At 39.2% G+C, this 26,540-nt stretch overlaps 4 protein-coding genes across 11 annotated transcripts; 3 read left to right on the top strand and 1 right to left on the bottom strand.

The window, feature by feature from the left end:
- Positions 1–705: 705 nt before the first annotated feature.
- On the top strand, positions 706–2,638 carry LOC117450014 (ubiquinol-cytochrome c reductase complex assembly factor 5). The gene is made up of 2 exons (XM_034087971.2): positions 706–1,013; positions 2,188–2,638. The coding sequence occupies exons 1-2, from the start codon at positions 866–868 to the stop codon at positions 2,277–2,279; spliced, it is 240 nt and encodes a 79-aa protein (XP_033943862.1). The 5' UTR covers positions 706–865; the 3' UTR covers positions 2,280–2,638.
- Positions 2,639–2,727: 89 nt separating this feature from the next.
- Positions 2,728–10,955, bottom strand: ognb (osteoglycin, paralog b). 3 transcript variants are annotated; one of them, XM_071203759.1, is made up of 7 exons: positions 10,941–10,955; positions 4,269–4,466; positions 4,048–4,126; positions 3,677–3,841; positions 3,393–3,595; positions 3,208–3,300; positions 2,728–3,074 (listed from the first exon to the last, which is right to left on the bottom strand). In XM_071203759.1, the coding sequence occupies exons 2-7, from the start codon at positions 4,365–4,367 to the stop codon at positions 2,904–2,906; spliced, it is 810 nt and encodes a 269-aa protein (XP_071059860.1). In that variant the 5' UTR covers positions 4,368–4,466; positions 10,941–10,955; the 3' UTR covers positions 2,728–2,903. The 3 variants fall into 3 exon arrangements, with proteins under 3 accessions (XP_071059860.1, XP_033943860.1, XP_033943859.1); XM_034087969.2 differs by lacking the exon at positions 10,941–10,955 and having other exon boundaries at positions 3,677–3,799; positions 4,269–4,532; XM_034087968.2 differs by lacking the exon at positions 10,941–10,955 and having other exon boundaries at positions 4,269–4,531.
- On the top strand, positions 5,750–9,979 carry LOC117450013 (14-3-3 protein beta/alpha-1). The gene is made up of 6 exons (XM_034087970.1): positions 5,750–5,860; positions 6,967–7,268; positions 7,382–7,505; positions 7,703–7,866; positions 8,009–8,104; positions 8,196–9,979. Exons 2-6 carry the CDS (start codon positions 6,975–6,977, stop codon positions 8,250–8,252), a joined length of 735 nt encoding a protein of 244 aa, XP_033943861.1. The 5' UTR covers positions 5,750–5,860; positions 6,967–6,974; the 3' UTR covers positions 8,253–9,979.
- On the top strand, positions 10,224–26,052 carry pabpc1l (poly(A) binding protein, cytoplasmic 1-like). Of its 6 annotated transcripts, none has more exons than XM_034087965.1 (17): positions 10,224–10,360; positions 11,202–11,406; positions 11,951–12,144; positions 12,507–12,622; positions 12,771–12,857; positions 13,219–13,358; positions 13,512–13,606; positions 14,090–14,227; positions 14,539–14,634; positions 19,179–19,439; positions 21,042–21,129; positions 21,219–21,338; positions 21,437–21,573; positions 23,626–23,737; positions 23,832–23,962; positions 25,432–25,508; positions 25,901–26,052. In XM_034087965.1, exons 2-16 carry the CDS (start codon positions 11,214–11,216, stop codon positions 25,492–25,494), a joined length of 1,971 nt encoding a protein of 656 aa, XP_033943856.1. In that variant the 5' UTR covers positions 10,224–10,360; positions 11,202–11,213; the 3' UTR covers positions 25,495–25,508; positions 25,901–26,052. The 6 variants fall into 6 exon arrangements, with proteins under 6 accessions (XP_033943856.1, XP_033943853.1, XP_033943854.1 ...); XM_034087962.1 differs by having other exon boundaries at positions 21,219–21,347; XM_034087963.1 differs by having other exon boundaries at positions 21,039–21,129.
- The last annotated feature ends 488 nt before the right edge of the window (positions 26,053–26,540 follow it).

Raw genomic sequence — 26,540 nt, 5'->3', positions numbered from 1 at the left:
GGAAAACATTATGAAGATGTCCATGGTCTCAGGACTCAACTGACAGATAATCCCAGGTTATTGTTAGTTTGGTAGCTACTTTTGGCAGCAACCAGGTGACAAAAAAAGTATGAAGGTACCTTCAATATTGAATTAACATTTCATAACCACTCATCTAAGGTCTGCCTTTTATTGACCGAAAGCTTTGACATAATACTGATACACTAGTCTCCTCTACTACATATCATGTAATTGCAATTATTTCTTTATGGCAATTTCACGACAACTAATGACTTTCAAAAATAATAAATTGAGCCAAATGTCTAAAAAAAAAAAAAACGATAATATTTTTGTGTTTATAATCGTATTTTAAAAGTTTTTCTCACTCTGAAATGCAATTATTTATCAAATGTCTGCACAGGATAGACCTTTGTAAAAACGATTATATTTTTGCGACCTTTAACCCATCTTTTATATGAGGAGAAAACATGCCCTTCTCAGCTGTTTAACCGTCGGATAAAACTGTATTTTATAGTTCTTTGCAGCGCCATTCTTTGCATTCATTTTGAAGTTACAGCGTAGAGCTTGACACCTAAACACAACCGGATGTGACGATGTTTCCTGGGTGCGTTCGTTTTATGCTCCAACATCGAGCTACCGTAGAGTCCTATATACATTCTAGAAAGTTCTGTTCTTTTTCTTTACTGCAGATGACAAAACGAGCGCACCCCATTACTCACGTCCGTTGATCTTGTAACAAGCGTAAAGGACATGTTGAGGTTCGCGCTTGCTACTTTGAAACACCATAGCCCCTCCAGTCCCCCCTGCATTATAAACAGTTTTATCTTGACATTACCTGTTTTGGGTAACATATCTGTTAGCCAGAATGAAGAGTAACAACATACAATATTTACTGAGCCTTGTCCCAGGGAAACAAAGTCTAGGGACGTACAGGTTTCTCCCCATCTTCTTCTGCATCGGTGGCGCCATGGAGTGGATCATGATCAACGTGAGGATAGGAAAAGAGACTTTCTGTGAGTGTGAATCTAGTTAGTTTCTAACATTTAAACTTCGTGTTTAAGCTAGCTGATGTTAGCATGACAGTAACATATCTTTGCTCATTGCCTTGGTATGTGAGTTATATGATGAGTGAGTTATATGATGAGTTTTAAAGGCTTTTAAATGTAAATAAAGACAAATAAGAGCATTAGCCTACATATAACGTGACGTACAGATTGCCATGTTGCACGTTTCATTAACTTGCAGTCTGTTTACAGTTGCCTAGGACTGTGCTTGTCTGAATATGTGGCACAAAGCAGCCTTGTTGACATTTCAAACATGTCCTCAAACTTTCCTCTCCTCCCCACTCTCATTAGGAAATATTGAAAAATTGAGAGAAAGGTGGAACAAGTACTTATAAATACACACAGCACAGTCAGTGGGTCCGACTATGGCAGTGCATGTAGCCTACAGCTGCTTACATAAAAAATTAAATCCACAATATAGCTTTACATTCTCTCAGTGTTGATAATTAAATATATGACAACACAAATCCTAATTGATATTGTTATAAAAGTACCCCTCAATTCAAAATAGTTACAGAAGTGTATGTACCCAACGAACTGAATGCACTTAAAGCAATACATAGTATTTGTTCAAATTAAATGTGGTCCCTTTCAATATGATTTATTGTTATAAATATGTATTATAACTTTATATTAAATAATTATGTGTCCAGCGCTTCATATCACATATTGATATTTCTGTAGCAACCATGTAGAGAGTTAAATGCTACTGGATCCCTCACAAATATTTTAAAAGGAAAATAAACCTTATGTTTACTCTCATTGAACTCGCATTCATTTATTCCAGATGTGCTCAAATGTGCCAATTCTGCAGAACTAAAAGGATTCAAAATGATTTATTGTTTAAAAAAGAGGTGGGGAGAAAAGCTACCCTGCATATTTTACCCTGTAGTTTTCCAAGGTCATTTAGGGATACAGAAAAGTGTTTTCCTCTACAGAGAACAGACTTTCATCTGTTATTTTCATTCCTTGAACCCATAGCCTTTTCTGGAGTTGCAAACTTTTTTTATTTTGCAGAATAACTCATATGTATGCTTTTTCATAGAAGAACATTTAACTCGACAATCAAGAAAAAGCATGTGGAATGTCTCATTGTACTTTCTTTATTCTGTTTTCTTTCCAGATGATGTCTACCGAAGAAAACAATCGGAACGGGACTACGAGAAGAAGATGGCTGATGGTTTAATAGTTCTTAATGAGCCTACACCCAAGTGATCAATGGCCAGACTAAATGTGGACTTGCTGTGTCACCTAAGGACACATTCTTGGACTCTCGCTCCCTACTGTTTCCAACAGGGTGGAATGGACTTCATACTGTAGCATGTAACAACAACCATGTGAACGTTATGAGTGAAAGGCTTATGGAGAAACATGCACGTTTATTGCTATTATCTTCAGATTAAGAAAACATTTGCAGTAATAATAATAATGGTAGCTCAAATGAAAGAATGAAATAATCTCCAGAATGGCCTATAGGATACTGAAGTTAAATTCTTAAAACATTGCATAGCACCTGCTCAAACAAAACAGCCAAGCCAAATTGTACTTAACAAATAAAGAAATTATCTTCTGTATTTAAAGACATCTTGGATTATTTTGCACACATGTTAGATAATGGTTGATAACATCCCAAAACACAAGCTCTTTTATACCCTTGTTTAAATCCTGACGTTCTGTAACATTGCGTTTATATGGACTTGCACTGTAAGCATTGTGAGTATATCAAATTGAAACACATTTTGCAAACAATATTTTTTGTATCTTTATATCTGCATGTTTAATTTGACGCAGATCTTCTTCAGAAGGGCTTACCACCGTCAAAAGCATGTTTTGGTCATTTCAGTGGTACCATCCGATAGGGAGGGCCTGCAGGCAGATGAAGCTATCGGGGTGCTCAGACAGCACCACAGGGTTCCCGTCCAGCCTCACCTCATCCATGTTGGTTCGGATGTAATAACTGGAGTTCCCTCTGCAGAACGTCTCATCTGTTACTGTTGAGATCTTGTTGTTCTGCAGAACAGACACAGGACACCACAATATTGGCCCAGCAAGTAGCTACTACTGTTGGCAATACAAACACAAATAAGTTAATTTCTTTCTACAGTAATTTGCTGTGATTTCATTGTATTGCAAATGAACTTACATGCAGGTGCACAACCTGAAGAGACTCTGGAAGTTGGGGCACAGCTGTCAGTTCATTGTTTCCAAGATAAAGATATGCCAGTCCTGTGAGTTTCTGCAACAACAAAAGACCACTATTTCGGGCTGCCTCCTGTATCAAACTTGCAATGTACATAATGTTTGTTACATTTTAACTTGGGATCTTACTTTAAAAGCAGTTGCCTTCACACCCTTGGTTTTAAGCTGGTTGAAATTGGCATTGAACAGAGTCAGCTTGGCAGGCAGCATAGGCAGTTTAGTCAGTTTGTTTTCTACAAGAATGAGCTCCTCAAGAAGTAGAAGTTTTGAAAAAGCTCCATCGTCTATCTCAGTGATGAGATTCCCAGTTAGGTCAATTGTTTTTATGGTGGCTGGAGTATAAAACAAAGAGAGATGACTTGAAAGATCACATTCACTGAAGATTTAACTAAACTATAATGACTTGTATTTACCTATGTCTGCAAAGTCTTGGTTTCTTATTTTTGTGATTTTGTTGAAACGTGCGTAGAGATGTGCTGTTTCTTTTGGCAATGCTGGGACTGCTGACATTTCAGGGAACACCTCCTCACAGTAAACTGATCCAAACAGGCAAACGCAAAGCAGACATGTTGGCATGTCTGAAAAGATCACATGTAATAGGTTTCAGCAATGTGATTGCAGCTTCAAGCTCAACACACACAGTTTGGACACTTGATCGACCCAATTATTACACAACACTGCTTTAGCTACATTTACCTAAAAATACAAATCCTTCAACAACTATTGCATAATAAACATTGAAACAGTTGTTCAAAACGATTTATTCAATTTAAAGAAACCTTACCGACAGCTTTTGGAGCTGCTGCTGGGTCAGTGACGGAGTCTTGAACAGTGTCATAGTCTGGAAAGTTTGCAGTGTCTTTCTGTAAAAAGGAGAACCGCTTATAGCAGCTATACACCCTTACAACTCAAGAGGACTATGTTAGTTCTACCAACTTATTAACAGTGTATACACCTTTAAAGATAATACAATAACAGTGTATACACCTTTAAAGATAAAATTACCTTAGGTCTTCTGACTTCCATGTATTTGTCTTTTGCTGCAGTAGACAATATCCATGGCAGTAGTATGGATGTAAAGAATAAAGTCCTTAATTGCATCATTGTCTCTTAGTTGGTGTCGAGAGAAGAGAGTGTCTGTCAGCAAGCTGGGACCTGAGTTATATGTGAGCAGGAAACATTTCCTTCCAGCTTTTTATGTAGCTGGCAAGACAATGAAGCAAAGTTTAACTCAATACATGCTGTGTTAGTGTTGCTCTCAGTCGTCAGGGCATTTCTAAAGACTATATACTGTACTTTTTGAAAGGATTTTTTTGTGATTTATGAAATAATTTTGCAAAGCAAGCAACTTACTGGAAAGAGAAAACTATTTAAAGGTATGTATGACTCAGTTCAAACACCAACAAAAAAACAGATAACGCACTCTAGCAGAGGGCTGTTTCTCTATTATAAGGGACATGTACAATGTATGATCAACATTTCTGCATTGTCCTGAAACAATCAATTAATTGATAGACAGAAAATGAATCAACAAGTTTGATCAACAGTACAATCTTTTAGATTCTTTATTGTGCAAAACCACTCCACATCACTGTTTACAGCCTTTAACATTAGAGGATTGTTTTGTTTCAGTTTTATTAAATGATTATTTAAATATCTGTAAGTATTTAGACTGTTTTTCGTTCTCTGTTGGCTCTGGGAATGTTTCACTATTATGACCTTTTTTTTAAACAATAATTTAAAAAAACTGAAACATAAACAGTAATGAAAATGATCATAACTTAGATCCCTAATGTCACTCAGTTAAAGAACAGAAAGTCATATTCAGGTTTAGAGATGTTTTTTCTATGGCTTGTGCTTCAGACAGATCAATCATGTCAAGAGTCTATGAATGTAGGCTCACTGGGCTAGTGTTTGTACAAAACAGAGGTTACAATTGTGGTTGACCTTAACGTTTGACCTTGCTGTGCAGGATGAAAGCAAAAATAACTGTCTTACATGTACAAAGAGCCATGCTAACTAATAAAATGTAACCGTACAATTATAACCAATACGTTTACCAATTTCCTGCACAGCATTCTGTATAGTTATGTAAGGTGTATAAATGCGGCAGACAGCTCTCATGTTCAAACACACAACATAAATAAATCTGATATCTTTGAAAATACGTATAGTAATGTTGTCTAGAGTTTAACCAAACCAGGGAGCCGTTGCCAGATAAAGATCCGCATTAACGATAATATGCGTTTTTTGCTGTAATGAAGTGTGGAATAAAAATCGTCATGTAACCTTGTTGTTTGAATGAATCTATAATGAAAATAGTTATGTCAAAGCCCACCAGATAAAACAAATATGGCTTAAGCGCACATATAACTTGTGTTTTTTATTATATTTTACAGTACGATATTAATTATCTTATTTAGCTTATGAGTAGGGGTAGCATTACGTAAGGCAGATGTGCGGTGAGAAAAGAGGAAACAGAACGGGCAGTGTAGCGGAAGTGGTACTGCCCTGAACGATACGCTGAGCGAGACGGAGGACGGAGGCTAAATCGTCCAGAGAGAGAAAAAAAAGCAGGACTAAAAGTCACCAATATTGTAAGTGTAAGAACATCGCACTTATGTAAGGCGCAATATAAGAGCATATTTGCATTCGTAGCTTAATGTTAGAATGGCGTTTTCATCGTGTCTGGTTGAATCCTGCTGAGAAGCCATTATGATAGCGAGCTGGGTTTGTGAAAGGCTAACGGTTTAGCGCGCTGGCTAGCAGCTCATGCTAACCAGCAAGCTAACGGACGGTCGGATTCCGTGACACTTTGTTCTGACAGGCTCGTCAGCCTAGGCGGGCCGTGATACAGCTGCTAAAAATGAATTAAACGTGAAAGTAACGCGTTAGAGTACACAATTGTGTTTTCTGTGTATAATAAAAAAATGGCAAATGCCGATTGCCAACACCCTAACCGTGTTTTTTTAACCGAAAGTCAGTCGTTGCTTTTGTTGGCCTAGCGAACGGACGTTACCGTCACACACTAACGCTACATTTTAAGACGACGCTAGCTAGCAAATGGTTAGCCACTCCTCCACTAGCTGTGCGTATTCATTAATACGACGGATGAGTAATAATAACGGTATCTAATTATGTTAGGTGTCATATTTATATTGTACAAAACTAATTATTATTCTGATCGGTCTCACATTGCAAGCTATATTTGATATCGGTTAGCACAATGTACCGCTCCGCTAGCGTTGCTAGCAACATAAAGGGAGGGCATTAAAACCTGACCCGTGAATGCTTCGCTTGGTGTACTAATTGTCGATTTAAACGACATTAAGAGCCACTAAAACAGTTTTGTTATTTATATTTTACAATATGGCAGTTATTGATACTGTGAGTGGATTTGATTTAGTCACATTAAATCTAATTGGGGTTAAGGACTAGGATTGACAAACGCTAGCTAGCAGCTAGCCTTAGCCAGTGATGTGTATGGTTGACCCACTTGCCATGGGGCCCAGTTTGCAATGCTTATCCTCACTTTCCTTTGAATCCAATGGTAACCTCTCTTAGAAGCCAAAGCAAAATAACTTAATAATACAAGTTTAAAAGAAAAATTAAATGCCAATGTGAGGTCTGTTGTTAACATTTCCCCCTGTTTTTTGATTAACTCTACACAACACATCCTAATACTGTTTTTCTTCTCCACCAGTCTAGAAAATGGATAAGAACGACCTGGTACAGAAGGCCAAGCTTGCCGAGCAGGCTGAGCGCTATGATGACATGGCTGCATCCATGAAGGCGGTGACAGAGCAAAATACGGAGCTGTCAAATGAGGAGCGCAACCTTCTCTCGGTTGCCTACAAGAATGTGGTAGGAGCACGCCGCTCATCCTGGCGTGTCATCTCCAGCATTGAGCAGAAGACGGAGGGTAATGAAAAAAAGATGCAGATGGCGCGCGAATACCGGGAGAAGATTGAAGTCGAGCTGCAGGATATCTGCCGTGATGTGCTTGTAAGGATTTTGTATTTTTTGTTTTGTAATTCAATAATTAATCATTCACATGTGAAAATGGCGCTTTGATTCTGAATATCACATAACTAAACTATTTAAACTTTTGTTTTCAGGGGCTACTGGACAACTTTCTCATTACCAATGCAAGTGCTGCCGAGAGCAAGGTGTTCTATCTGAAAATGAAAGGCGACTATTATAGATACCTGTCTGAGGTTGCTTCTGAAGATAAAAAGAAGGGTAAGGACATGCTTAGCATAAGAGATGTGTTCACTGACCATGTGCCTACAGCTGCATTAATACAATTAATAACAAGGGGTCAAATCCTTATATGAAAGGGATCAGTGGGGGTAATTATCCCCAAGTCTGCAGTTTCTTTCCCCCCACATGTAGCATTTTTCAACTATATATTTTTGTTCTTCTCTTTCACTATAAAGATACCGTGGAGAATTCCCAGCAGGCGTACCAGCAAGCATTTGACATCAGCAAGGAGGAGATGCAGCCAACACACCCCATCCGGCTTGGCCTGGCCCTCAACTTCTCGGTCTTCTACTATGAAATCCTCAACAACCCGGACAAGGCTTGCAGTCTGGCTAAGGCGGTATGGACTGAAGCCCAATGTCATAATTTCTAAATCCTTTACAAGTTTACTGTGAATAAGATTAGAAGGCAATATTATATTACAATGTTGCTGGATTTTTTTTTTTTACATTTGAATAACAAGTGTAATATTTGTCTTTCAGGCATTTGATGACGCCATTGCTGAACTTGACACTTTGAACGAGGATTCTTACAAAGACAGCACCCTGATCATGCAACTACTAAGGGATAACCTGACTGTGAGTTTTAAGCACCATACTTTTGTCTCTCATTGATCCCATTGTATTACTCACAGCTAATTATAACATTATTTTCTTTCTCTCTTACCAGCTGTGGACATCAGAAAACCAAGCAGATGAGGGAGAGACTGGAGATGGGGAAAACTAATGGAATTGCACTGTTAATCCACCTACACTCTTATCTTAAACACAGACAGCTTATATACATCCCCCTCCACTCCATCAGCTCCTCCCACTTCTGTATGACAAGCAGCCTGAATTGCTCCTGACCAACTAGTTTACCCCTCTCAGTTCACTGTTAGCTGACAGGGTAATTTTTCAGTTAGCAGATTCAGTCACTTTGTGGAAACATGTTGTATTGATTAATGAGTCCATGTTGCTGTTGTTTTTTGTCTGCTTTTGTATGTCTGTATGTAGTGAGAGAGCATGTATGAAAAGATGTGAAAGATTGTATGTGTGGTGGTCTGGGGGGAGGGGGGTGTTGTGAATTCTAATCGTCCTTCCAAATCCCTTTGTCCCAGCTAGTTTGTTGTGCATTTTTCATCCCTTTTTTTTTTTGTTATTTTCTTATTTGTGATTCCTCATGATATTTACAGGTTTTATTGTATGGTAATTAAACTGGCAGTTGATTTCCACCAATCACTGTGATGGTAGGCGTCCCATTTGCTTCACAATCCCAAAACAGTTTTTGTGTTTGAATTTTCAGACACTCGTACAATCCTGTATTAACAACTAACTGCAATTCTGCTGTGGGCTCATACAGAAAGGAGGCAGGCTGTATTGTGACACTGACATATTGGTGTAAGGCTCCTTGATCATGTTCACAAATTCACAGTTTCAAGGGACCCCTTAAATTGTCATGTTAGATTTGTCAGACATCATACATTCCACATGAATTAGGCTTTTGGAAAGGCAGTGCTCCTGTTGTTTTTTTTGGAACTAAGTATGGATTGTCATTGTAGTTTTACTCACTGTTCAGGTGCTGCTTGATCTCAGTACAATGAAAATTGTATGCGTTAATGTGGTACCATGTATTTTGCAAGATTGACTATCATCTGTATGTAAAACCTAAAGTAACCTTTTATTGATGTTAATTGAAAATGTCTTACCACACTGTATCAACCCTGCTTGCAAAATATTCCTCTTAAAGCGGTTGTTTTCTCCAACAAAAAAATCTGTGCCTGGCTTTCTCTTGCAGTATCTGTGGCTGCATCTGCTTGTTTTTTAGAAATATCAAAGGGAATTAGTTAAGACCAGACAACCTAAATTGCAAAATCTTGACAACATTTTTTTACCCAGGTGCATCTCTCTGCTGTTAAAGATAGCTTGTGTTAATGATCGCCTCAAAAATCCGGTCTAATTTGGAGAGGCCAAGTCCTTCACTTAAGGAAAAAAAGTTCAGTGTCACAATACCATTTATCACCACTACATTCCACATATTGTAGTTGAAGACACCATTCCACATTATTGCTGACCGTCTGTTTACTCTGACAATGCTCCAATGAATTGAAATAATCTTGTCGGGAGGGGGGAAAAAAAAAATCATGTCAATTTATTATTATGCTTGATGAAAATGCAGTTAGTGAATGTGGAACGAAGCCTGTCTGTATATCAGGTATTTACTTGCTTTGTTTTTACAAGTCTTATGGCTAAACATTTGCTTCTGTAACAGTCTATTACCCAGTGCACACACACAAGTGGTTGTGAAATTTAGAATAGCTCTAAAAAGCAATGAAGAAATGGAGATAAACAATGGTTGGTGTAATTCTAGCTTTGTGTTTATGTATCTTAAAACCATTCTAGTTTCACTATACATGTAAGAAATAGAAAAAGTGTCAAAGAACATTCAGTGAAATAAAGTTTCGTTTAAGATAACAGGCAAATAACGTCTTCATTTTTGTTCACAGAAAATATTAATATGATTTAGTAAATATACATTAAATTCACTGAGTTTTCGTGACAATGTATGATTTCAGTCTGGGCCTTGCAAACATCCAGCAGGGGGCGAAACAACAGATTTTAATACTTTTTATATACAAGAACTAGTTTTCATCGCGGAATGTCACGCCTGTTAAAATATGCCCCCTCACACAGCTTAATTGAAACGACGATACGCGGAGGAGCACTGCAGGTGTTCCACGTCCATAATTAAACGAAAACAACCTACCGCCCATGTGGAAAGTGTTGAACGGCGCTCGCAACCTGCTACTCTGAAAATCATACTTCAGTATTCCGAAGATTGGCTATTTAAAAGCTGTAAGTAACGTTAACTTTTAAACATTTTTTAATTCAATTGTCTTATTGAGTTTTTGTGCCTTCACCTCTACTTAATATTAGCTAATATTGGTTTTAAAGGTGCTCTAAGAATTGGTGCAAATGTAGCTAACTGTAGCTAGCTCTAGTTACTTTAGTGTTTTTTGGTAACTAATTAAATATGTTATGACCTTTTAATTAATGCATTGCTGAATAGACCTTTTTTATAGTCCTAGATTTGTTCATTAATGCCCTGCCATATTGAAACACATTTTTGGATAAAATGTTGGAAAATGCTAATTTGGCTGAGGCGTTTGGGCCATGGCGTGTGGGATCTCGCCATCTTTTGAGAAGCATATGGCCATGCCCTCTCGCGTCATAATTATGGGGAAATAAATCATTTTAATAAAACATGAATTGCTTTAACTTTCAGAATGTAGTATAATATAGCCGAATGTAGTATATAGCCAACGGGTCATTAAAGGAAGACCATTTTATACTTCCTGGTTATAAGATGGTAAAATTAACCACTAAACTTCTCTAACACCTTTGGGTAGAACTGACCTGTTACATTTGTACTCACCTTTTGAGTTGGAGGCGTTCATATATACACAGATTAAGATTAGAAAACGGTCATATTATAATGTGTTTCTAATATAGAAGTTTCCTTTAGAATTTAGAGTTGAATCATAACAAGTGGTATATGGTAACCTTCTTAAAGTGAGAAATTGATCAAAAGCTGTTTTATTTAGGTTTGCAGTGGATATAACTTGGTTTTAATAAACGGGCAACAGGGAGAATGTAGTGAATGCAATACTCATAACATTCTTCTTTCTTTAACTAGCACTGACTCAAGATGAGCAGCGGTGGACAGTCGTACCCCCTCGCCTCTCTGTATGTAGGCGACCTGCATTCAGATGTCACGGAGGCAATGCTCTACCAGAAGTTCTCTCCTGCTGGACCCATCATGTCCATCCGTGTGTGCCGTGACATCATCACCCGCAGGTCTCTGGGATATGCATACATAAACTTCCAGCAACCAGCTGATGGTAACGTACCAAGTGTAAACTCTATTTTTAGTACTGGAAAATGAATACTGGGCAGCACCATTTTTAATTACAGACATGAGCTGCATTTTTAAAATTAAACAAGAAACTTTATGAACTTTAAAAATGTATAACAAATAAAGGGAATTTTGTAGTTGGTATTATGATTTTTCTGGGGATAAGGGTGCAAATAATAATGTAACTGTCAAAATGGGACAGGGATAAGTGTTGCCCAATAAAACACCCCATGTTTTGTTGTGGTGTTATGCTTATTTCGAAAGCAGTATGGTGAAAAGTCCTGAACCTTTTAACGTCACGAATATAGAAATGGGAGAATTATTGTATTTAACATTTGAGTGAAGCGTAATTAGCATCTTTAGTATCAAACAAAACCACATCACAGACATAAATTATTGTGTGATTTGATTAAAGGAAGTTCAATCTTTAATGGAGCTGTGATATAGATTTGCATGAGGAGCCGTGGTGCTTTATGAAACATTTGATAAAATATAAAAAGGGTTATTAATGTCAGTATTTTATTTTAAAGCCGAGTGCGCCCTGGATACAATGAACTACGATGTCATCAAGGGTCGGCCTATCAGAATAATGTGGTCTCAGCGTGACCCGGGACTCAGGAAGTCTGGCGTGGGAAACATCTTCATCAAGAATATGGACGAGTCTATTGACAACAAGGCTCTGTACGATACCTTCTCAGCCTTTGGCAACATTTTGTCCTGCAAGGTGAGTTGCCTGGGTCATTTTCTAGGTATTCATTATTTTCATTATGCAATATTGGAATAATACGTTTGAATACAACAGTAGGTGGTGCAGTACACTTTAAATGAGTGGCACAGCATTACAACGGATGATCACTGCAAAGAACCATTAAAGTAAACAATATTGACAACATTTGATCAGTTTGCTTAGAATATTGTCTTTGGATGACTACATTTTCCAAAACAATAATATGATGATCATATTCTGACACAATAGATCTGTTCAATCAGTTTGTAATTGTAACGATCACCTGGCCCAGTACAAGACTACACTAGGTGCTTATTTGTTCTGAAATTGATGCATGATTTAAAGCCTTTGTCTTGTAGGTTGTTTGTGACGAGAAAGGGTCCAAAGGTTATGGATTTGTTCACTTTGAGACTCAGGAGGCTGCAAACCGGGCCATTGACACCATGAATGGGATGCTGCTGAATGATAGAAAAGTGTGAGTAAACTACCAGAGTCTAAAAGGTGGTGAAAATGTGACCTAAAAAAGTAAATCCAGGCAAAGACTAGTGCAGAATATGTATGTGTGTTTTTAACTTTATAAACTGTGAATGAATGCTGGATGACGTGTTTTGTTTTTTGCTCAGTCAAAAGACAGGTAAACAATTGGAATCTGGCAATGTCAACCCAATGGCCAATTTGCTGGGGCGAACATGTCAGTTGTCCCTCCTTAGGTCAGTTGATAGGTAGGATCTGTGTCGAGGTGTTTTGTCTTTGTGTTGTGATTTGATGATTAAACAGGCAAAGCATGATCATCAGAAAGCTCTCGTGTCCATGCAGAGTAGGTGTTTTATTCATAATGGAAAGAGAAGTGTTCATTCATCTGTGAACAATATTTACAGGAATAATCACTTGTGATAGAACAAATAGAAAATGTGTGTGACAGTTTAGTCTATATATCGTTCTATTTTCTGATGCTTGTCCTTATCTGCTATGTCCTTATTTGTTGCTGTGTGCTTAAGCCAAAGATGCACCTTTTTTGAAAGTTGTCCTTCTTTATTGTCCCCTTGGTGATGGGTTGGATTTTCTTTGTAGTTTTGTTGGCCACTTTAAGTCTCGCAAGGAGAGAGAGATGGAGTTTGGAACCAAAGCGATGAAGTTCACCAACGTCTACATCAAAAACTTTGGTGAAGAATACACGGAGGAGAAACTCAAGGAAGTCTTTTCGGCATTTGGTAAGAAAGTACTTTTCTTTTTAATCATTTGTGTTTTGCTCTCCCACTCACTTAGAGGCCTGTCTGTTATGTATTGACTGCCACAGTTGGTATTAGATTTGCTTTACTGTAACTTAGTCGATCAGACCGTCACAGACTGTTCTGTGCTCTCAGGCAGGACTCTCAGTGTGCGGGTGATGAGGGATGACAGGGGCCGTTCTCGAGGCTTTGGCTTTGTGAACTACGCTAACCACGAGGATGCTCAGCAGGTAAAATGTGCCAAGTTTTCACTGTCCATCTAGATCTATAGATACCTGCCAACACTAGCTGCTCATTATTTTGACTTCAAGGCAGCATTGACTTGCAACAAACACACCAGGCTGCATCGATGTGCTGCTCAAAGTGAGCTTCAAAGTGTGTCACACCCACAAGCTAAATAACTCTGTCTATCGCTTCTTATTACTTCTTTCCTCTCACCCACATATAATCCCCTTCATAATTATCAACATTTGTGTCTTACCAAGCCAAAGTCCATGTCTGACTCCACTGCTTGGCTTCTGCACAACGTATACAAAAGTGAGACTGCTACAGCGATAACAGTTCTTTGCAATTGCAACAATGCATATAAATATGGCCGCTGCTCTGACCATCCTGCTCTGTTGATCTGAATAGGAACATCTGTCTGCTCTCTATTTCTACAAGACAGACAACAAGTAGTATCTCAAACATGTTGATGCTCCTCTTGTTTGCAGGCAGTTGATGATATGAATGGAAAAGATATCAATGGGAAGACCATCTTTGTCGGTCGTGCTCAGAAGAGACTGGAGCGCCAGGGAGAGCTCAAGCGCAAGTTTGACCAGATCAAACAGGATCGCATCCAGCGCTACCAGGTGCTGCTGCAGGGTGCATCTGGGCCCAGACATTTGAAGGCCTTTTAATGGTTTTACCTCAAGTGGATATTTTTATAGAATATTGGTTAAATACTTGTAAAAAAGGTAGTTTTCATAATGGAGGCCTTACCTGAATTGTTGTGTACAGACGTTAACTGATGCATAATTTACATGTAAGCAGATAGATGACAAAATGCTATGTTTAAATATTCCTGTGTGTTGTAAAAATATATATAAAGAGAACAGAAAAGAGATAGACAAAATGGTTGGGAAGCATAAAATGTAGTTAAGCTTACTCGTTCTGATTCCAGGGGGTGAATCTGTACGTGAAGAACTTGGACGATACCATAGATGACGAGAGGCTCGGGAAAGAGTTTGCCCCTTACGGCACCATCACCAGTGCCAAGGTAATGAGATGAGATTCACACCTGTAACAATCATTGTGATTTTACTGTTGAATGATCAGAGGTAGGAATATTTTTATATTATATTTTTATTTAATCAGATAAAAGCATTGAGATAAAATCTCATTTGCAGTGCTAACCTGGCCAAGAAGGCAGCAACGTTACACATAACACATAACACAAACATATAAAATACAGAGAACATAACTAAGAAAACAAAAGACAAAAAGCAGTCACTACATTGTGCACATTAGGACAGTAAGAAAGGTACACTACTTATTACTGCAAGAGCAGCTGGTGGTAAGGACTTCAGACAACTTCAATTTAAAACATGAGACAAGTGCCCTCAGTTTGAGGCTTGATTGAAGGTCATGCCAAGACCAAGGACCATCATAAAAAAGACTCCTTTTTCCAGCCTCAGTCCGCACAGCAAGTACCTGGAACCGTACAATACAACTTAATACTACTAGACAGTAAAAGGCCCGACCATTAAACCTTAAAGAGATACACCATCAATTGTATTCTCCCAGAATGAAGGACTCACTGCCCATTGCAGAAGAAAGCTGAACATCGCCTTTTCCACTGCTAGTTAGAATGTGATGGAGCATCAAACATCACTGTGGAGGATGGCATTCTCTTTTGAATTTCTTAAAGCATTTCCACAAGACAGTCCACTTATAATGACTATTTTTAAATGCGCGGCCGGCCAGGCATAAAGATCATTTTTGTTTTCTAATATTTATTCTCATTTGTCTTTTTCACAAACGTTGTGAAAAAGTTGAACATAAGCAGGTTTTATGCAGTGAGGCTTGATGGAGAGGAGGGCAAATTATTGAGGTACTTTTGTATGAACTTATTATTCATAGAATGAAAGGGTCGTTAGTGATCTGAAAAAGAGCTTCAGGGTGGGTTGTGAGGATTTGGGCCATCCTGGTTCTATTCACAACAATCAGTCAACTGCTTAAATTCAGGTCTGGAATAAAGGATTAGACATGCCATGGAAAAATGTCATATAAAAGCTTAAGGAGTATAAATCAGTGTCCTACAAAGAGACAAGCCCAAACATATTTCCTTTTCAGTCATTAAAGAGCCTGTGACAGCATCCCAACAACTGTTGTGCAATGAAATATTGGGCTACTAGTAATCTCGAACTAGGGGTGGGCGATATTGAAAAATATGTTATCACGATATTTTCAAGCAGTATCACGATAGACGATATATATCACGATATTTTTTCATGTCGGTTATTATGGTTATTTTTCAAGTTACTTAACAGTACAAGCACCTACAAGGTAACAGAAACTAAAACAAAAAGGAGTAACACACCAAAATAGCATTTCAAGCTGGTGTTATTTCAGAAATGAATCCCTGAATGAACAAGTGAGCAGTGAACATCAATAAACATGAAAAGGAGGGTAAAACATAACTAAGTAAAACATAAAACATCAATGAAAAAAAGTCAGTGCCAAACAATTAAAATGTAAACTTTAGAGTAGACTTGAAGTGTAATAAAAGACTTTAGCATAACTGAAGGGAAAAACATAAAACGCCACCGCGTCAGTTATGTCTTTCCACCGTTTGCTAGTCTTTTCATAAGGAGCCCCTTTATGAAATGCCTGCCCTATGGTAGTTTGTTTTGGTGCAGTTGCTGCGGTAGATTGTGCATTCAGACGCGGGGGACCTTGCACTCTTACATCTCTGCATGCTCTTTCTGGTGCTTGCGTTTGAGGTGGTCTCGTAAGCCCGACGTGTTGCCATATGTCGCTTTGAAATGTCCTTTTTTGCACATTTTGCAAATTACATTTGTTTGTGTCTGTGGTGTTATATCCAAAATATGTCCATACCACAGACGTAGAGTTCTTTTTGGGGACTAAATCTAATTCTTCTACATCAGAATCTGACTCTCCGTCCATTATTGCTGTGTGTGCAGACTGCCAACAGTGTATTTTCCCTCGCTGCAAAGAAAGGGGGCGGGGACTTTGGGAGCGTGTCAAACAACTCGGACTGAACGAAAGCAGAGGTGCGCTGACATTGTGAAATCGATCGGGCTTGATATATGGTGAAATTAAAATCAGTAGGTGAGGCTGGGGGAGCGGGAGGGGAAGAGGCTCTCCGTCCGCTGTCATAGCCCCCTGCGCCGCGCACGGAGAGCCTCTCCCCCTCCCGCTATTTTTTTTTTTTCCAAATGTTTTATTTATTTTTTATCACGATAGGACGATATCTCTGAAAAAGCATATCGTGGAGACCTAATATCGTCACGACGATATATATCGTCATATCGCCCACCCCTATCTCAAACCGTCAGTTTAAAAAAGAAAAAGCGATACCGTTCCGTTAAATATCAATAATTTCGAACATCGCGGGAAATTCCTTCGACTCATTTTGAAGTTTTGGGGGAAGCCGGAAGTGACGCCAATGCGGGAACGCTTCACTGTGCGGCGAGAGAGCCAAACACGGACAAAGTGTGTTGTCATGCGTAGAAATGGTGAATTACTGAGATTAGGCATGTTAATAACGTTTTAATGAAGTTGACTACAGTATATTCATATTTGTCAGTGCTTTCATGTCAATTTGGTGACATAAACATAGATGATCGTAGTGAGATGATGATTACATTAGGATTAAAAATCGGTAGTGAGAGCTACTGAATTTCCTCCCGTAGGATGTGATATAAAAACAAATCGATTATTTTTGTAGTTGTAAACTCAAGTGGATGAAACTACATTTATTAGTGCTTTCATGTCAATTCGGCGAACATATGATACATTAAATGATCGTGAGGATGATGATTAAAAAATCGTTTGTTTGAGCCGGTCTGCATTTCCTGATGAGAAAACAAACCGATGCTTTTTGTAGTTGCAGTACACCAACATGGATTAAACGTGTGTTTTTTTTATCACAATGTTGGGGAAATTAATGGATAAAATGCACGGATTATTATTGTTATTCCCACTCCGATCGGGACACTAGGTCCACCGTTTCCCTGCAGCGAGGCTCCCCCCGTTGACAGTTTACGTGGGCTGGGTGCAGTGGCGGACTGGCCATCGGGACGAATCCCGATGGGCCGGTACCGAAGTGGGCCGGTTGGATAAGTCACTAGCACATCCCCCATAGGCGGCGCGTGAGGCTCAGGTTTGGGAAGGCTAAATAACTTCTTTTACCTGACGCTGCCCGCCTCCGGCGTTTATAGAAAAGAGATAAACTCAGTGTGCGGAGTTTAAATCTCTCAAGTCATATTACAGGATAAAGGAAATACAGTTTAAACTGCCGTATGCAGAGAAGACGCCGACGTGTCGCACTTATCATTCATATTACATCATCAATCAGATCATCGATCATATAATATCATAATATATCATATATTTCCTTATCTGAGTCAGCTTCTCCAGCCTCATCTGGCCGTGCAACACTTACAGTGTCACATACTGTATGCAGAAGTATTATTTAACACATTATGTTGACGAAACACTCGAGTCAAATGTAATTAAAGTCAGATCCACTCGTGTCTTAGACGTGAACGCGCTCTCAGCTGGAGAGAGAAACCCTGGCTTGATTTACCGAGTTGATAACCAGCGTCGTAGGACCGCTTAGCGAGATCTCATTTGTTAATTTGTTGTTAGTTTGTTTGCTACTCAAACATATCCAGGGTCTGTTGAACTGGCTTCGTAGTACAGGGCACAGGTGGCTAGCAGCGCTAATGTCAAAGACACAGACATTATACATTATATTTGTATTTGACCACATACATATTTACATTTACTATCTACAGCACCCGCCGCCCCTGACATCCCCCACTCCCCCCGTTGACAATTTACTAGCGGTACCGAAGTGGGCCGGTCGAGAGTCCCGGGATGATTTTTAGTCCCATTCCACCACTGGCTACATGACCGTATGATCGCCCATATTGACGCACCTCATTCCTAAGCTTCTAACAGATGCAACATAAACCGATCCTTCAGCCTCATATGAGCTCTCAGATACGTTCAAAATTAAACTGTCATCGCTGTCTGAGCTTGCTGCTGTGCGCCATCGTGCGGTTACATGCAGAAGCTGGGATCCTGAACGGTGCAGCTGGAGCGCTGTGCCCGCAATGACGTCACACATCATTTGGCGGGACTTGAAGAATCCCCGAGAAGATCCAGAAAATTGTCAACATTGAAGGCAGATTAATGGTTATCAAAGTACAAATATCCAAAATCAGTTCAGTAACGGTTTTCAAGGGGACAATATTTACTCAAATTGATGAGTTTGGATGATGGGGGGGGGAAACTCGTGTCACAGGCTCTTTAAGCCAGCAAATAAATGGAAACAGGAAATGTCTAAGGGTAGGAGAGTTTGGCAGAGCTTTAACAGGCAAAACAACATTCAGTGAATCATTTTTCAATATTGTTGAGTCGCATATTCAAGTCTCCTGCTTTTGCCACAAGGTCTTAAGTAGGTGAAGTTCCTGCAGTGGCGTCAGAGTCACAAGTCCTGATTTCTGTGTCCTGTCTCAAGTCTACAGCTCTGATGTAAAGCGTCTTAAACATTTGTTTTTTTCCCTGCAGGTCATGACAGATGGCTCCCAAAGCAAGGGCTTTGGCTTTGTCTGTTTCTCCTCACCCGAGGAAGCAACAAAAGCAGTGACTGAAATGAACGGGAGGATTATTGCCACCAAGCCACTGTATGTGGCTCTGGCTCAGCGGAGGGAGGAGCGTAAAGCGATCCTGACCAATAAATACATGCAGAGGATCTCCACAATAAGGACCATGCCGAGTCCCATCATCGACTCTTTCCAGCAGGCCGGATACTACATGACTGTGCCTCAGGTACGGACCGTTATGCAGTGAGAACAGAGAGCGACTGATATTCATCATGTGGAACATCACCAAAGCTTTTGGAATTATTTTCAATACCTTCTCTATTAAGCCACAACATTTATTTAACTTTTTCATACATACAGCCAATAATGTTTTAATAATAATCCGTCCTAATTGTTCATTTTGGCAAGGCCACAAGTAGTTTAAAAGATGGAAATGTAATCAAACCAACCAAAATATTGCAGCAAAATGTTCACCTCTAAAACCAAGATATATATTTGATAGATTGTATTAGGGGTGGGCGATATGACGATATATATCGTCGAGACAATATTAGGTCTCCACGATATGCCTTTTCAGAGATATCATATCTATCGTGATGGTGCACCAGGGTAGGATTTTCACGGCGGCCATCACGGCCGGTCTGGCCGTGAAGCCCCGTCCTAAGGCCACCATGGCCTGTGTGCCCCTGATACTGTTAAAATCTCGAAGTTGCTTTAAAAGCGCCAGAACAGTGGTTCAGCGTTCACAACGGACGCAATACGAATATTCTCACACTAACCGCTGGAGTTTCACCGCGGCTGTCAGCTGTGTTTACTCCTGTCATTCAAACAGGACATGCTGGAGAGGGGGCGTGGCTTATATCCATGTAAATACTGTGGTGGAAACCAACTACGACAAAATTAACCTATTTTACCGTGATTTAATTGTAATACACGTTTCAAAATGATGCCGAAGTAACTAAATACTGATAACGGTTAGTAAAAACCAAGCTGTCTAGTCAGGATTCAGACAGACAGACTTCATTTATTGTCTTGGTTGATTCTGTTGGCTTATATTTTATTTTATCAATAAGGTATTTATATTGTTTTTCCCTTTTGAAACAGTTCAGTTATGCTAAAGTCTTTAACTGCACTTCAAGTCTAAAGTTTACATTTTAATTGTTCGGCACTGACTTTTTTCCACATTGATTTATGTTTTACTCTCCTTTTCATGTTTAGTGATGTTACATCACTGCTAGTGCTACCTAAAACAGAAAGTGAATCTTTATACTGAGAAACTGTGCCTTGAATATTTTATTTTATTTTATTTAGCAAGAGAGTGCACTTTACTTGGTGAATAAACCAGTGTTAATGTTTGTTGTGTAGAGTGTAGGCCTACCTACTTGAACACTGAGGAAGCCATATCAAAATTCCTGTTGAATTGTTCATTCAGGGATTCATTGCAGAATTAAAACCAGCTTGAAATGGTATTTTGGTCTGTTACTCCTTTTTATTTTAGTTTGCGTTACCTGGTTGTACTGTTAAGTAACTTGAAAAATAACCATAATAACTAAAAAAAATATCGTCTATCGTGATACTGCTTGACAAATATCGTGATATTATATTTTTCAATATCGCCCACCCATATATATATAAATAAATAAATATATATATATTTATATATAAATATATAAATATATATATATATTTATTTATATTTATTTATATATTTATTTATAAATATATATTTATTTATTTATATATATTTATTTATTTATAAATATATATATATATATTGTGATTCAGAGGTTGACCTGCAACATGTTTCCATAATTTTCTTTCCTAGCAGCCTCCCACACGCTCTTTCTACAACCCCAATGCTGTCAGCAACATGAGACCAGTGCCGCGTTGGACCGGACAACCACAGAGACTGCAGGGTGACTGGGTTTCATTTGAGTTATGGTGACATGGATGCATATATGGATACATGTAGCATGTGTGTAAATGTTGTATTCTTTGTTTTTAGGCCCCTACTCGAACCAGTTTGTTGGACCCTCTGTTCCCCGGCGTGGACCGACCCCCATCGCTACGGTCAGGCAGGCCTCCACTCAGGCTCCACGCATCATAAGCTGCTCAAATAAGACCAGTAAGTTATGTATGTATTACAGCACGATGAACACCTGTCTTAAAATGTGCCATTCACGTGCATTGTAAAACCACTTTTTTTGTTGTTGCTGTATTTAGATAACATCGGCACCCAGACCCAGGGAGGGCGCACTGATGTGCCTGGTATGACCAGAGGAGGCCAGTACAAGTACTCAACTGCAGTGAGAAACGTCCAGCAGGTTGTTAATATTCCGCAATCCATGGCAAGAATACAGGTACTGCACTGTTCTCTAATCCTGATACTCAATCAGGACCAGGAAGTACATCACTGTTTGGGTTTACCAGCTGTTTCTGGAGCCCTGGAGGGGAGTGCATCAGCTGGGCGTAAAAAAGTAGTTCTTAGCTACGTCCGACTTAGTGATTTGAATTTACACCGACTGCACCAAGCCTGACTAGTCACGGTCGTAGCTGCGCCTAGTCTTAAGATGCGCGTCCACGTCAATACACGCAAAACAGTAATTGTTGCCAAGCAACACATGTCTACATAATTTAACACTCAAACTTCTCCATTCAAAGTGAGCTGTACACTTTAAAAAAAGGCCCCCTTGGAGTAAGATCTGAGCGCAATCAGCACCTGCAAGGTTGGGGAGAACGCTGCATTTCGGTCTGATCCGTGCTGCAGGTGCAGGGAGATCTCCTCGTTTAATTCATAAAGCGCTTGTTTGCCTAAACAAAACCTCTCTATCAGCTCACTGTCCGAATATATGTCGAGTGGGTTTGTTCCATCACGGACCACTCTGTCTCCTCTTAATGCCCTTTCGTTGTTAAACATGTAAACAAGATGCACTGCCATCGCTATTTTTCTTCTTGCCTGTTTTACGTTACTATGGATACTAGTCCGCTTTACGCCTGCTCCATACTAGACGTAAAAGTTACACACAGGCGCAACGCATACAAGGCTTAAGTCTAAGTGGTGCACTAGTCATAACTTTAGTTTGGTCTTAACCTTCGGTTCTACGTCGGACGTAGAGTTACGACCAGTCTTACCCCCAGCTGGTGCACTCTACTCCTGTACCCTGTAAAGTTCTCTTGGGGGGAAATTATGTTTCAAGTGATGTTAACAAAAACAACAACTATTTTTATCCAAGCAATGTTTATTGCATAATTATATACAGTACGTTATAGGATTATAATTATTGTTGCTTTCATGTGTTACCTGCTGAAAATTAAGCGGGTGAATGTGAAGCAATTTTTATTTGATATAGCCATACTTTATATATTATTTTGAATCTTGCTACATTCAAATCCTTAATGTAATATCACAATTGATTTAATTATTCAAATTGTTTGTAATCTGACGCTGTTAAATATATGTGACCTGCTCCATCGAAATCAGTCGCATTGACCCGAAGACACATTTTGAGTTGTATACACTGCTGGAAAGAGGATATTCCTAGCTTTCTAATGATATCGGGATTGTTTTTGTACTCCAAATATTAAGCGAAATATGTCACATTATATAATGACTGTTACAGAGTCATCATTTTGAGAAAAAGGCCTTCAAAGTTTCCTCTTCTCTGGAATCCATTGATCTGATTGATTATTAGTGGAGCAAATTATCAAAATACTACGGAGGGAAGATATTTTCGTTTGGAGGGGAAGCTCGCGAGTGTGTGTGTATACGTGTGTAATTTTGCGTTTGTGTATTGTATTTGTTTCCCGGGGAAAACACTCACGAGAAACACCGGCTGTTCTTATGCCTGCTGTGACGTTAAGTTACTCCGTTCTCTGCTTGTAACTATGTCGTTACAAGCTTCAAAGTTGTATTTATCATCTGAATTTGCCGAAACAAGTTTAATATTCTGAAAGCCAAGACTTTGTTTAATTGAAATCAGATGAAAACAAACTGTAACGGACCCTGCCGTGTTATCTATGATTACTATACTCTTACGTTCATAATTTCAGCCGGAGGGAGGGGGGCGGCGCTGCGGAAGAGCAGATTGCGAGTGAGAGGTGCCAGTCTTCGTCCCTTTACAAGCTTCAAAAATGTATTTATCGTGTGATTTTGGAAATAAAAGTTTTATATTCTGAAAGCCAAGACTTTGTTTGTTTAAAATCAAACAAAACACCCGAACCCTGAAAAAATAGTTTTTTACGTAAATCCACGTTTATTTTGAAATGAGCCGTTGCGACTTCCGACTGATTTCGATAGAGCAGGTCACATATGTGGTTGAGGAAGATATTTGCCCCTGAGATGCAGACACTGATTGACAGTGATTGTCAAAAGGCGACAGTTTGCAGCTGTGTGTTAAACTCGCTGTCTTCAGGTTGTTCCTGCGCCGATGATGGAGCCACCGCCCGTGCACTTTGGAGGCCGTGAGCCGCTCACCGCCTCCATGCTGGCTTCAGCTCCACCCATGGATCAGAAGCAGCTCCTCGGTGTGCCATGATTTCATTCCGCCTTTGTTCTTCTTTGATGTAGATTGTGTGAGTGCGTTGGGTTGCTAATCTCTCTCGCTGCTGTGATTCACAGGAGAGCGACTGTATCCAGTGATCCACTCCCAGCACCCAAACTTGGCTGGAAAAATCACAGGCATGCTGCTGGAGATCGACAACTCTGAGCTGCTGCACATGCTCGATACTCCCGAGTCCCTGAATGCTAAGGTATCACTACGTCCACTTGTTGTCTTGCTATTACACAGCTGGCATTAAGGACTACTGCAGATTACAGGATTTATGATTGTTGTTATGATCTGGTCATTTTCTCTTTAGTTCTTTAGACCAAAGGTTGGCACTCAATCAGAACTTATGCTTGTTAGGACAGGTCGGCCTATACAAATCAAAGTGTTATTTAAAAAGTAATGTAATAGGATAGTTTACATAAGAAAACATTTTAAACATAAAAAGGTCATGGTATAGCATTTCTTTAAAAAGCATGTCATGAAGATGATGATACATGTTATTTGTAAAACACCTTTCATTGCTAAAAGCAATCCCAAAGTGCTACAAGAGGCGTAATGGAAAGAAAAACACAAGTTTAATCAAAGGCTTTTTTTAAAAGAAAGGTTTTTAGGCCTTTCTTAAAGGCGTCAGTGGTCTGTGGAGGGAATATTTATAGATATTTAAATAAATCATATATGTGACCTGCTCTATCGAAATCAGTCGCATTGACCCGAAGACACATTTTGAGTTGTATACACTGTTGGAAAGAGGCGATTCCTAGCTTTCTAATGATATCCGGATTGTTTTTGTACTCCAAATATTAAGCGAAATATGTCACATTATATAATGACTGTCACCGAGTCCTCATTTTGAGAAAAAGGCCTTCAAAGTTTCCTCTTCTCTGGAATCCATCGATCTGATTGATTAGCGGAGCAAATGATCAAAATACTACGGAGGGAAGATATTTTCGTTTGGAGGGAAGCTCGCGAGTGTGTGTGTGCGTGTGTGTGTGTAATTTTGCGTTTGTGTGTAGTGTTTGTTTCCCGGGGAAAACACTCACGAGAAACACCGGCTGTTGTTATGCCTGCTGTGACATTAAGTTACTCCGTTCTCCGCTTGTAACTATGCCGTTACAAGCTTCAAAGTTGTATTTATCATCTGAATTTGCCGAAACAAGTTTAATATTCTGAAAGCCAAGACTTTGTTTAATTGAAATCAGATGAAAACAAACTGTAACGGACCCTGCCGTGTTATCTATGATTACTATACTCTTACGTTCATAATTTCAGCCGGAGGGAGGGGGGCGGCGGCGCTGCGGAAGAGCAGATTGCGAGTGAGAGGTGCCTGTCTTCGTCCCTTTACAAGCTTCAAAAATGTATTTATCGTGTGATTTTGGAAATAAAAGTTTTATATTCTGAAAGCCAAGACTTTGTTTGTTTAAAATCAAACAAAACACCCGAACCCTGAAAAAATAGTTTTTTACGTAAATCCACGTTTATTTTTAAATGAGCCGTTGCGACTTCCGACTGATTTCGATAGAGCGGGTCACATATAGTATGTTGTTATAGTAATATGTAATTAAAAAGTCATAGTACATTATGTAACAGAGAAGCCTAAAAAAAGGTCATAGATTCAAAGGCTTTAATGTCATATGCACACAATGAGCAAAGTTGTTCCTCACTTTTGCTCAGGTGGACGAGGCCATTGCCGTCCTGCAGGCTCACCAGGCCAAGGAGTGCTCTCCTACGAAGTGAAGAAGCCCTTTCAGGTTAGCAATATCTTCCTCTTCCTTAGTTCGAAGACATTTTCCGCAGGAGAAGATTCTGATGGTGCGTTCACACCGGACCAAAAAGCTGCTGTGTTCACGGTTTAGTTCATACATTCTTAGGTTTGCAGTTCATGTTTTATCATTGGCATTATCATTATCTTTTCATGGACAAACATTGCCAAGGCCCTCACGCCCAAATCCCAAAAGCTACAGCAAGTATCTGCAACAGTAATTTATTCAGTTAACAGTTTCCTGCGTTTTACCCTTCAGGCGAAAGCACTTTTGTTTGTTGTTAAATGTAGCCTTCGTTACACTGGTCCAGAAACATTGCTGCACGTGTTTCATAAACAGTTTGCTGATTTGCCACTAAAGACTAATCTTATTTTTTCCAGATGTCAACGACTTTCTGGAGGAGGGGGAAAAAAACAAACAAAAACAGTAAAACTTTGAAAACTAAAAAAAATAAGATTTGAAATATTAAAACTATTTTGTTGTTGCAATACCTTTTTTGTTAGAAGATAAAGTTCAAAGTATATGCATTAAACCTGTCTTGTGTCATTTGTTAAACACAAAGTGTGGTTCATCCACAGGAAAGGCTATGTGCTAAGGCGGGGAAGTTAACCAGATGCACATTTGCAAACCAAACGGCTACATCGTACCATAACTGTTTTTATTACACTTCCAATAAGTTGTTTGTCCAAATTAGTTATGTTTTCTGGAAGAGTCTTCTTCCTCTTACTGCACTGATGATGGGTGGGAATTGATAAATAGCCTGTGATATCTTTTTTTGATGTTTGGGCCTTAGGCATCAGCGGAAAGGACAAGGTGAGTTTCTTTAGACCGTTCAGCATGAGAAAAAGATTAAGAATACATGACTGCTTTTAAGTCATGCTATTACGCTAATAGTCATACTGTAACAGATCAACTTTCACGTAATGAAGGTTAAGTTGTGTGGTACAAAATAATGAAATCAGCAAACATTTTTCAGAGGCAACTCCAGTTTATTGGTGTTGAAACATGCTGTTATAAATA

Source organism: Pseudochaenichthys georgianus, chromosome 7 (assembly GCF_902827115.2).
Source record: "Pseudochaenichthys georgianus chromosome 7, fPseGeo1.2, whole genome shotgun sequence".
Lineage (NCBI taxonomy): Eukaryota > Metazoa > Chordata > Actinopteri > Perciformes > Channichthyidae > Pseudochaenichthys > Pseudochaenichthys georgianus.
Note: the sequence above shows the minus strand (reverse complement) of the source record. Positions and strands in the feature narration are given on the sequence as shown.